The sequence below is a fragment of the Dermochelys coriacea genome, chromosome 11, assembly GCF_009764565.3.
Source record: "Dermochelys coriacea isolate rDerCor1 chromosome 11, rDerCor1.pri.v4, whole genome shotgun sequence".
NCBI lineage: Eukaryota > Metazoa > Chordata > Testudines > Dermochelyidae > Dermochelys > Dermochelys coriacea.
This window is the reverse complement of record NC_050078.2, coordinates 10,613,284-10,626,199: the sequence shown is the minus strand read 5'-3', so window position 1 is coordinate 10,626,199 and position 12,916 is coordinate 10,613,284. Positions and strand designations below refer to the sequence as shown.

General features: G+C 44.7%; 1 protein-coding gene across 5 annotated transcripts in view; it reads left to right on the top strand.

Annotated features, from left to right (window-relative positions):
• Window positions 1-12,916, top strand: part of SEMA5B (semaphorin 5B) — a 376,386-nt gene that overhangs the window by 280,318 nt on the left and 83,152 nt on the right. For all 5 annotated transcript variants that reach the window (XM_038422653.2, XM_043504940.1, XM_038422657.2 and 2 more), the window contains one exon: window positions 12,525-12,623. In XM_038422653.2, coding sequence (XP_038278581.1) covers window positions 12,525-12,623 — 99 coding nt within the window. The remainder of the gene's footprint in view (window positions 1-12,524; window positions 12,624-12,916) is intronic.

Sequence of the window (12,916 nt, the reverse complement as noted above, 5' to 3'; positions counted from 1 at the left end):
AGTGCCGAGGGTGTGTCCTCTTTGTTCCATTTCACCCAGGGCCCTCTCCACCCCTTGGGAAGGACATGAACCAGATATGATAGGGGCCATAAAAATACCTAGATAGATGGGTATAGATAAACGGAGATGAGTCCAGATTTGCCCCTTGTTATAATTTTTCCAAGGACCCACCCCTGTGTTCCTTCTACTCCCATTAACTTGGCAGTGCAGGATTGATCCCCAAGTTCGATATGAGGTCCACTGAAATAAAACAGGCTGGAAAATCATTAGCAAATCCTGCTTGGTATCTGCTGCATGCCAAGGAAAGAAAGCTTGGCTGGGATGCAGGCTAAGAGGATTAATGGAATTGTTTGTCTAAGGAAATAAATATAAATATCTGAAAGCGTATTAATAACAGTGCTCGGAAGCCTGCAAGGGGGTGATTTTTTTAAAAAAGGGGTGGACTGCAGCAAATAAATTAAATCTGTCTGCTGCAGCCTAAAATGAAATGGCTTTGAGGGAGCACCGTGGAGTTCTGCTGGTTAATGCTCTGTACTACAATGCCCTGGGGGAGAGATGGGCTCAATTCATTGCTATTGGTGCTCCTTTAGGCTGGGAATGCTGTAGAGTGAAGGAGAATGTGTAGAAGAGGAGAGTTTTGGGTCACTCAACTGGGATCTCCTCTGGCTAGCGAAGGTGACCCAGTCAATCCAGCCCGGCCAATAGGTCTGGGATTGTGCTAAGGTTCTTCTTGGAGAGATGATGTAAATGGAAGGGGGAGAGATTGTGAGCTTCAGTGCTGATGCCTCAGAGGGAGAAGAGGCCAGAAGAAGCTGTCACCCTTTCTCAATGCACTCAGGATTATAAATCACCTTGTTACCCCTTCTGCCTCAGAGAGAGAGACAGCTCCCTGTCACTCCAGTCTGTTAGCCACCCAATCTCCTCAGAAGCTCTCCCAGCCTTTATTTCGCCTTGCAGTTCATCTTTAAGTGTACCCTAATCCCTGATCCCTCTTGAAGAGCGTTCTCCTGTAGCATCCAGCCCCTGTCACTGGACACTCACAGAAATAACCAAGTTTGCTGTCTCCAAAGAGAAAGTGTACACACCAGCCTGTTTGGTTTAGCGGAGCATTCACACTTCACTTAATATACAGCACTGAGATGAATTTATAATAAAACCAAGAAAAAGTTTATTACGAAACAACAGAGATTTAATTGATACTGAATAGAGATAGTGGAAACAGAATTGGGTACAATTAAAACAAAAGTATAGCACCCTTTTAAGAGATTAAACAACTTTAGCCTGCTACAATCCTTGTCTAACGAAAGTTGCTCACCTAAAGCAACTTTTCAGTGTCACTAGCCCCGTCCTGGGCCAGGATCCAACTTTCATTAATGCAAAAATTGCCATTCTTTTTGCTCCCTCAGTGATGGATAGCAAAATGGTTCTTTTTCCTTTTTATAGTCCGGTAATCCTTTGAAATGGATCCTTTTGAAGTGTACCTCCAGATAAGATCCTTCTACCCTGCTGCTTGTGCTGCAGTGTGCTGACACCATGCTGCTTTCCCATCCTCTGGTTGACTTGATCTTCTTGTGTACCTCAGATGCAAATGTACCTTCCATTGGGTTTGGCTTACTGTGTTTAATTTGCATCCAAGACCTAGGCAGACAGGTAAACCAACATTCCTTTGTCTGGGAAAAACTTGTTTATCAACTCCTGCCTGCTTACATCGTTTAAACATACGTTGAGTACCTTAATTACTCCTGGGGGAATTCTGCATCACTATGCATGCATAGAATTTATGTCCCCCGCAGATTTATTTGCTTCCCTGCAGAAAAAGTGACTTTCTGATGGGGAAGCAAAGGGAAGCCACAAGAGCGGTCATGCGACCCTTACCAAGCAGTATGTTTCAGGTGCCCAGAGCAGCTGGCAGAAAGGTAAATAGCTGAGGGAAGGATTGGGGAAGACCTGGCTGGTGGCTCCTACCCTGACAAGCCCTACTTCCCCTACATCTGGACCACCCCAGTGAGCCACCTGCACCCGGACCCATTCTCTCTCACTGCCCCGAGCCCCAACCAGCTGCACCTGGATCCCCACCCAACTGAGCCCCACTCTCCCAGCATCTCAACACCCTCATTAAGCTCCCAACACCCAGACCACCATGCTGAGCTCTATCCCCGACACACCCAGATCCCCCCCCACTGAGCCCCAACCACCTTCACCTGGACCCCCGTGCAGAGTCCTATTACCATTGCACCCATTACCCTACAACAAGCCCCTGAGCATCCAGATCTCGCCCCCCACCACCCAGATCCCCCACTGAGCCACGCGCACCCAGATTGCCCCACACAGAACCCTCTCAACCCACATCTGGATCCCCTCACGCTAAGCCCTTCCACACTTGGATCCTGCATTGCTGAGCCTGCCTGCCCACACCTGGTGCACCTGGCATGCAGGGGCAGGACCCTGTGGTGGTTCTGGTGCAGGCTTGGTCCTTGTGCTGTGTCAGGGTTGGGTGCAGCCTCACCGCTGAGTCCATGTCCCAGGGGGAGCTGCACAGTGAACTCCCACCTCTGCAGCCAGTGGCCTGTGCTCCCCGGTCCAATGCTGGAGCCTCCACATTTATTTGACAAATAAAATTTGCAGAATTATAAAATATTGTGTGCAGAATTTTTAATTTTTTGGCACAGAATGCCCTCAGAAATAGTACATGCAACTACTAACATATTACTCATACATACATCATGCAGTGCTTATGAGGACACTAGGATATAAGCTTTCATTTGATATCATCTTGATTAATTAATAAATATTATGATAGCAATGTATTAGGTGTAGTGAATTTGTCAGGGCTTATTGTAGTTGCTGACACAGGTGGCAAACCACCGAGGTGTCACGGAAGCCCTTTCCTTTCCCACTCCACCACTCACACACAGCGAGCAGGAATAATCTGCTTGGGTCTTCCTGGCAGTGCCATAGAACTTCTAAGGGGCACGCCTGGGGAAGGCTGCCTGTGCCCACTGGGATGTCTGCACTCTGATGGCTATACCTGTTACAAGTGAGTAGAAACAGGCGTGCCTCTGAGGCTTCTCCCACACTTTTACCAGCCAGAATTTCGTCTCGTCAGGGCTTCTCCATGGGAGCGCAGTGTCTTTTCTGTTCCAGGCAAACCCTGACCCACGGGAGGCATAGTCGAGCCCGCTGCAGCTGAATGTACTCGTGTTCACTGTCCCTGCCGCCGAGAGGACCATCAACAATATCTTTAAATGTATAGAGCTGTAAGTGGGAACTGAAGCATGCCCTGGTGCAGTGGAAATTCCCAAAATCCCATCCCTGTCAAGAAATGTTTCCCCTGCATTCAATCAATTCCATAGATAGAGTTATGAGTCTTTGACAGTAATGTGTAAGTTACAGTGGAAAATACTGAATCATAGAATTAGAGAAGAAATACCAGCCAGGGACAGTCTAGAGTCCATTCCCTGATACCCACCTTGCAGAGTCTCTCCCCACTGTGTATGCTTCAGTATTTGGTCTGATCCACTTTTAAATGACTCAGGCAGTGTGGCTTCCAATACTTCATTTTGGGAGGTTAGGAATTGGCATATTAACTGAGAACTTGTCTTCACTTAAAACACTACAGCAGCACAGCTGCGGCACTTCAATGTAAACACTACCTGCGCCTACGGGAGGGAGTCTCCCATCAGTGGAGATAATCCACCTCCCAGAGAGGCAGTCGCTAGGTCAATGGAAAAATTCTTCCATTGACCTAGCGCTGTCTACACGGGGACTTAGGGTAAGTCTACACTACTGCAGCGCATCTGGTGAAGACATGCTATGCCGACAGGAGAGCACTCTCCCATCAGCATCATTACTCCACCTCAATGAGAGCTGGAAGCTAGGTTGGTGGGAGTGACAGTGTCTCCTGCCCACTTAGCGCTGGTGTGGACAGAGCTTAGGTTGATGTAACTTGCATCGCTCAGGGGGTGGCTTTTTCATCCCCCTGAGTGACATAAGTTACATCAACTTAAGCGGTAGTGGAGACAAGCCCTTAAGTTGGCTTAACAATGCCACTCAAGGGTATGGATTTTTTGCATCCCTGACCAATGTAGTTTTCTAGTGTAGACCAAGCCTCAGACCAATGGTCCATCCAGTTCAGTATCTTGACTGTTACAGCACCACCAGGGCCAATCAGAGGGGGGAGCCAGGAGAGCCATTTGGCCTGGGCCTCAAGCGCATAGGGGGCCTCAAATTTAGACACTTGTTAATTTTTTGGCATTTGATAAGTTTCTCAACTTGTTTTTATGAGCATCTCTATCTGACCAAAATGTGGCACACTGTCTCAACTTAGAGATGCAAATTTAAGCAAATAAGAGAAATATTCAAATTATGTCTCGCTCTTTTTTTTTTTTTTTTTTTTTTTTTTTTGGGGGGTGCCTTATTTTATTTTCATGTGTTGTCATTTTTTATTTTTATTATGGCTAGGGGCCTCAAAAGCTGGAAGTGGCCCAGGCCTCTCTGGACCTCTGAGAGGGCCTGAGCACCAGTAACAGCTGCTTCAGAGGAAAGATCCAAGAAATCTTTCAGTGGTAGCTATGGAATAACCTGCCCACAAGGAAGTTTTTTGCCTAGCCCCTTCAGCCCCTTTGACTAGAGGCTGGTTGAAACCCTGACGCATGAGAATTTTTATCCCTTCCAAAACAGTAGAATAAAACCCTTGCTGTTGAATCTCTAGATGTTCTTTTTCTCCATATAAACTCCTATTCCTTTTTTTAAAAATACTTCTAAGCTCTTGGCCTGGATGATATCTTGTGGCAATGAGTTCCACAGGTTAATTGTACATAGTGTGAAAATATACTTCCATTTATCCACAGCCAAGATCTGACCATTAGGGGTTTGACTGTAGTCCTCCTCTTACCTATACTTTGTTCAACATTACTCCATTTCTCCTAGTAAAACCATTGTGAACCGCACCCCAAGTGGATCCTCTCCTTCCTTGCTATCTGAATGGCTTATATGTTTCTTTGCCAAGGGCAACAGATCATCCAGAATCGATTCTTCCCCATTATATCACGTGTTTGTATTTTTACATGATGCTAGTTTCATGATCCACCAAGATATTCAGCTCACCTGTTGTACACCATCTTGAGCCAAATAACTAAAAACCAAATAAAAAACACACATAAAACCCAGCCCCACTGGTTTATACAAAGTGAGGTCCCAATTAAAGGGGGTCGCAGCATATAGTTAGACATCAGAAGGAAAAATACATCTGTGCCATGAGATTAAGGGTTGGCACATTTCAACACCCCCACCCCCGGGTTCAAAGATGACAGATTACATGCCTTGGGAAGCATCTACAGCAGGTTTGTTCTTAATATCCTGAAAACCGCCTTTTAATTTTTATCTGAACCTCAGCCCAGCAGGGACTTCAGCCCCCTTTATTTGCCTTGCTGGTCTCCCCAGATGAAGAAGGGCAGTAATGGGGAGAAGGCGAGAAAGGCACCATTTTCTGTGATTGGGTTTAAAATGCTCTTGGTGACCATTCAGAGCAGCCTGCAAATGTGTAAATGCCAGAATGAGGCCTGCTGTTAATACCTTGCTGGTTGCTATTATGTCATTCATGGCCAAATGTTGGAACGAATGAAACAAAGTAGCAAAAGACTTAAATTAGGTGGTAACAATCAAAGTAATGGAAACAAAACTAAGTATTAATTTGCCATTGGAACAATTCAGCCAGGATTGTGATGGATTCTCTATCACTGACTATTTTAAAATCAAGATTGGATGTTTTTCTGAAAGATCTGCTCTAGGAATTATTCTGGGGAAGTCCTATGGCCTGTGTTCTATAGGCGATCAGACTAGGTGGTTACAATGGTCCTTTCTGGTCATGAAATCTTTGAATAAATGGAACTGCAAGTGAGGGCTTTAGTGAAGTTCTCTCATTGATATTGAAGTGGGATGACCTAGTGGATTGAGTACTAGGCTAGCAGCTAGATGCTCATGCTTTCTAGGAAAACAGGAATAGCTCAGCTGGATCAGACCAATGGTCCATCTCGTTTAGTATCTTGTCTCTGAGAGTGGCCAGTGCTAGATACTTCAGAGGACGGAGCAAGAACCCCGAAGTGGATAATTATGGAATAGCCTGTCCTTAGTGGAATTTCTTTCTGACCCCATTACTTAGAGGTTGGCTTATTTTTTGAGCAGTAAACATAAGGGTTTATATCAGTTCCACACTCTTTTTTGAAAATAATCCCATCTATTGTAATGGGGGTTGTTTCTGTTAGCGATGTAAATTTTTTGGAATCTGGTTTAGCTGTTGGACTCAATAATATTTTGTGGTGATGAATTCCTCAGGCTGATTGGTCACAGGTTCATCTGGGCTGATGTCATGACATCAGATTGTGATGTAAATATTGTTGTGTCATGGAGTCTGGCTTGCCAAACTTTGTGGCTAGGAGCAAAACCTCTTTGGATTCAGCCACACCTGTTTAGAATAGTAATTGCTCCACATCTAGACAGCAAAATCTAGCACTGAATAGCTTCTATTTGTTTAAAACATTTATGTCTAAGAAGCTGGCAAGTCAGAGGCTGTGAGTTGGAGTTGGTTATTTTGCAGCATTTGAGTTAATTTCACTAACCAGTTACAAATTTAAGTTATAGGGAGAAGTGTATCAAATACAGCCACAGATGGTTTTCAGAGAGCCCCCAGGTCTTGTGGACAAGGTGGTAAATTTAAAGAATGTGTATAGAAGGCTGGTCTTTTACAAAGATTTTTTTTGGGATGGGGGGAAGATAAGAGGGTATTTCATGTTAAGCACATGAGGAGTTTTCGAGAGTCAGCGAATCTAAACATTTCTGTACCATTCTTGCTTTTGCGTGAGGCTCTCACATAGCACAGACGGAGGCAACTGAGAGTGTGGAGCCAGCAGTGAAAAACTTAAGATTAATACAGTACTGTTTTTAGGGATGTGTAGGAGGGTGTGCTGTTTGGTGGCTAGAAGAGGGGACTGGAAGTCAAGACTCCTGGGTCCTGTTCTCAGAGCTGCCACTGACCCTATGTCCATGACTTTGGGCAAGTCCTTTAACATCTCTTTGTCACAGTTCACCTTTCTGTAAACAGGGAAGAATAATGCTTACCTGCTTCAGAAGGATGTTATGAGGCTTTAGAATCATAGAATCATAGAATATCAGGGTTGGAAGGGACCCCAGAAGGTCATCTAGTCCAACCCCCTGCTCAAAGCAGGACCAAGTCCCAGTTAAATCATCCTAGCCAGGGCTTTGTCAAGCCTGACCTTAAAAACCTCTAAGGAAGGAGATTCTACCACCTCCCTAGGTAACGCATTCCAGTGTTTCACCACCCTCTTAGTGAAAAAGTTTTTCCTAATATCCAATCTAAACCTCCCCCATTGCAACTTGAGACCATTACTCCTCGTTCTGTCATCTGCTACCATTGAGAACAGTCTAGAGCCATCCTCTTTGAAACCCCCTTTCAGGTAGTTGAAAGCAGCTATCAAATCCCCCCTCATTCTTCTCTTCTGCAGACTAAACAATCCCAGCTCCCTCAGCCTCTCCTCATAAGTCATGTGCTCTAGACCCCTAATCATTTTTGTTGCCCTTCGCTGTACTCTTTCCAATTTATCCACATCCTTCCTGTAGTGTGGGGCCCAAAACTGGACACAGTACTCCAGATGAGGCCTCACCAGTGTCGAAGAGAGGGGAACGATCACGTCCCTCGATCTGCTCGCTATGCCCCTACTTATACATCCCAAAATGCCATTGGCCTTCTTGGCAACAAGGGCACACTGCTGACTCATATCCAGCTTCTCGTCCACTGTCACCCCTAGGTCCTTTTCCGCAGAACTGCTGCCGAGCCATTCGGTCCCTAGTCTGTAGCGGTGCATTGGATTCTTCCATCCTAAGTGCAGGACCCTGCACTTATCCTTATTGAACCTCATTAGATTTCTTTTGGCCCAATCTTCCAATTTGTCTAGGTCCTTCTGTATCCTATCCCTCCCCTCCAGCGTATCTACCACTCCTCCCAGTTTAGTATCATCCGCAAATTTGCTGAGAGTGCAATCCACACCATCCTCCAGATCATTTATGAAGATATTGAACAAAACGGGCCCCAGGACCGACCCCTGGGGCACTCCACTTGACACCGGCTGCCAACTAGACATGGAGCCATTGATCACTACCCGTTGAGCCCGACAATCTAGCCAGCTTTCTACCCACCTTATAGTGCATTCATCCAGCCCATACTTCCTTAACTTGCTGACAAGAATGCTGTGGGAGACCGTGTCAAAAGCTTTGCTAAAGTCAAGAAACAATACATCCACTGCTTTCCCTTCATCCACAGAACCAGTAATCTCATCATAAAAGGCGATTAGATTAGTCAGGCATGACCTTCCCTTGGTGAATCCATGCTGACTGTTCCTGATCACTTTCCTCTCCTCTGAGTGCTTCAGGATTGATTCTTTGAGGACCTGCTCCATGATTTTTCCAGGGACTGAGGTGAGGCTGACCGGCCTGTAGTTCCCAGGATCCTCCTTCTTCCCTTTTTTAAAGATGGGCACTACATTAGCCTTTTTCCAGTCATCCGGGACTTCCCCCGTTCGCCACGAGTTTTCAAAGATAATGGCCAAGGGCTCTGCAATCACAGCCGCCAATTCCCTCAGCACTCTCGGATGCAATTCGTCCGGCCCCATGGACTTGTGCACGTCCAGCTTTTCTAAATAGTCCCTAACCACCTCTATCTCTACAGAGGGCTGGCCATCTCTTCCCCATTTTGTGATGCCCAGCACAGCAGTCTGGGAGCTGACCTTGTTAGTGAAAACAGAGGCAAAAAAAGCATTGAGTACATTAGCTTTTTCCACATCCTCTGTCACTAGCTTGCCTCCCTCATTCAGTAAGGGGCCCACACTTTCCTTGGCTTTCTTCTTGTTGCCAACATACCTGAAGAAACCCTTCTTGTTACTCTTGACATCTCTTGCTAGCTGCAGCTCCAGGTGCGATTTGGCCCTCCTGATATCTTTCCTACATGCCCGAGCAATATTTTTATACTCTTCCCTGGTCATATGTCCAACCTTCCACTTCTTGTAAGCTTCTTTTTTATGTTTAAGATCCGCTAGGATTTCACCATTAAGTATAAGCCATTTAAATAATGCCAAGGAAAATTCTTTAAGCTCAGTGGATAAAAAGAGCTATGCTGTCATTTCTTTTCTTCCAGAAGTGTGCAGCATTGTTGTTATTATTAGAGGCTTAGTTCCGTTAAAGAAGCTATACAGATTTCAGGCAATTATTTTGTGGGAATAAGACAATTACATTTGCCCCATGTTATTGGTCTGCCTGGCACTGTTCCCTTCCTCCTCCTCCCAAGCAGTGTAAAAAATGCCACAGTTTGCCCTAGTTTCCATTACAGCCAATGAAAACTTCAGCAGATTCATCTCATTCAATTTTTGTGAAAAATACCAGCTGTCAAATGCTTCTGTTTTAACCTACTATCCCAAACTAACCATGTTCTTTGCTGCCATGATCAGGAGCGGGCAAGCTGAGTCACAGGTCAGAATGAAATGCTACAAGCTCAGACCACAGTGGTAATATCTCCTCAATGAAGTGAGCCGTAGCTCACGAAAGCTTATGCTCAAATAAATGTGTTAGTCTCTAAGGTGCCACAAGTACTCCTTTTCTCCTCAATATAGATTCCTTAGCCATTCACCTTCTGTTTTGCTAAATGGCCTGTATTTTTGCTCAAGTGAGCACAATTAAAAATGGTGTGTAACCAGGCAAAAATACCGATAATTTACCAGCCAGGTTGGGATGCTTTGAGCATCCTAATCACCCTGGAGTAGAATTCATGTCATACTTCGCTGCTTATTGTTTCTGGCTGCCTGAAGAGTCAGGAAGACCTTGTAGCATCAGTTTACAGATCATTCATTTTTTCAGTGTTATGTTGTCAGCCGTGAGGTTTTTTTTTTTTAAAATGGAAGTGAAAGTCCAGAATATAGTTCTGTGAATGTGTTTATTTTGTTCCTACAATAATAAAGAGAGGAATCTAGGCAAGACTCTATGCACCCCTAACACCAGTTACCCCCAAAAGATCAAATTAAACAAGTGGCTAATTCAGATCAGATGCTGATTACAATCCCCTCAGGGCTGGGGGAATTGGGAGTAGGAGTGGGGTCAGGTTAGCTTCTTTGAGACTGGAATTTGGATACAAATCAGCATACTGGGTTAGATGCTGAACCTTCCCCACATCCTAAATAGAAAATTTTGTGGGGCCCATGTCTAGTAATTTATATAGCAGCCACTGACCAAAGTATTCTTGGTCCTGTACAGCTATCAAACCCAAATCTGCAGTCCTAATTCAGGCAAAGCCCCCACTGAGTTATTGCCTGAGTTGGGATTGCGGAACTATGACTTACATATACAAGAATTACTTTACCCATCAATGAAATGCAGCCACCTCTAGGGTAGAGGAGGGCAATGAGATCACACAGCACAATTGAACACAACAGAGCGAGAGGAGACATGGTCAGACAAGCCCTTAATTGTATTTTAAAAAGCACAAGAGCTTTAATTTCAACACAAAACAGGTGTAAGGGTCTTGTTATTTAAAGTCCTGTTTGATAGACAAAAGCACAGTTTATCTGCTTCTGAAAGATGAAGTGGTGAATTGACCCAGCTAGGATTTGAAGCTCTGGTTCCAGGGCACTTGGGGTTTCAAATCTGATCCCTGTTATATCTGATCAAGAAGTAATAAACCTGAAATTAAGATTGGCAGGTACCGACTCAATGGCGAAGCGCAGCCTTCACATGGAATCTTTGAGTGCTCCCAGACTAGCTCTGAAAGTGCACATCCAACTGCCTGGGAGCATCTTTAAAAAAACAAACAAACAAAAAAACCCCAAATATTCTTAACATCAGTACCTTGTTCTTAGCTAATGGTGATAGCCTTTCCTTAAATACAATCCTTCCAGGAATTGATTTCCATGTAGCAAATGAAAGGAGATAGGACTTAATCCAACTGAGCAAGTCTCTTCCCTCCCAAATGATATGGAGTGTTTTTACATGGCTGAATCTTGCAAATGAAGTCTTCAGGGAAATGATCAGCTGCTTGTAGGACTTGGAGATAGGGGAACTTGCAGCATGATTGTGATTCACAAAAGAAAGAGCTGTGTCTGCAATTGTGGGCTCATCTTAATGGCAAATTATTATCTACAGAGGGTGGAGGGGTGGGGGAGAAGAGGAGGAAGGCAAAGCAGCCAGTGTAACCAAGATGAGGTTATTATTTTTAACAAGTTTCTTTTTCTGTTTATAAAAGAATGTAAGGATATCAAATTAAAATGTGCCCTATGAATGATAGTCAATGAAGAATTGCTTGTATCCTTTTCTCTGTGAAGTGTAGGATGGACAGAGACCCCAAGACATGATTCTGATGTCAGACTTGCTGGTCATCTCTCATATTCTGCAGGGCTGTTAAGAGCAGCTCTGGGGAACGGGGGCAGGAATTATGGTTTTACAGCTATGCAGATCCATCAGTCATTTGCTACGTGCTGGAGTCCCCAGTTAAAGATGTAAATAGGGGCTTTGCTGACACTCAGTGGCCTGGGTTAGTGTGAGGAATTTGTTTTATGCTGCATCCTGTGAAACTCCTGAGAGCACAGTCCCAGTGCATGAAAATCAGGCAGTGGAGCTGCCTAGCTGCAAGTGAGCCTCGTTGCTCGACTCTCAGGCCTTGTCTACAGCAGAGAATTTCTTACTTGTTTTTCCAGCAACAATGGAACTACATTGCTGCTAGCAACAGTATGAACCCCAGTGTAAGCAGGGCACCTGGTCTAAACTACAGCTTGTGCCATTGATCACGCTGGCACAGCCGCACCACTGCTAGGAAAATGGGTACTAAATGTCCTATTGTAGACACTCCCTCATTCGGCAAGCTAGGTGAAGTGCCTAAAGTGAGCCATTGGCATAACTGGTGAAGAGTAAATTAGATTAAATTGTTGCAGTTCTTTCAATGGATTGGGGATTGTTAGAGGAGTAACCAACAAACTGGGTTTCTAACATCTCCTTGATATCTTGCTTTGCACATTGGTCATTTGTTGCTTGTCTAACTTATCCATTCAGGCAGTGGACTGTACAGAGCTGTGTATTTGTACAGCACTTTGCTCAATGGGGCCTGATCCTGAATGGGGCTCTTGGATGCTATTCAAAGATAATTAATCCTCTAAGATATACACTTCTACCCCCATATAACACTACCCGATATAACACGAATTTGGATATAACGTGGTAAAGAAGCACTCGGGGGGGGGGAGGGGGGTTGTGCACTCCGGTGGATCAAAGCAAGTTCGATATAATGCGGTTTCACCTATAATGCGGTAAAGTTTTTGGCTCCTGAGAACAGCGTTATACTGGGGTTATATTGGGGTAGAGGTGTATTTTGTCTGTAACACAAGTAAGGAAAATATGAGAATTTTTTAACGAGACTACTAACTGGGTTTCAGTCCCCCTTTCACATAGCCTGTTCGTATTTTCCCTTCTTACAGGAGGAATGCCAGAACTATGTGCGAGTGCTGATCGTTTATGGCAAGAAGGTTTTTACCTGTGGTACCAATGCCTTTTCTCCAGTGTGTTCCAGTAGACAGGTCTGTTGTCGTCTTTCTCTTTTGGGAGGGGGAGGATGGTGGCATGAGATAAGGGCGTGTTCCAGGGAAAGAGGTGAAGATGGAAGTATTCCCATTCTAGAATAAATATTCAAAATTCAGCTGATCTGAAATTGTCTCTTTGCCGTGATCCCACCCAGCCCCCTTGCTGGGAAATGAGGCTGATAGTATATATGGATTGGGTTCAGCTACAAAACAATATTTGTGGCCTTGTGAGTCACACACTCCCTGTAGGGTAGTGCTTTGTGAGGTGAGAGGCTGACTGTGGTGGAGGG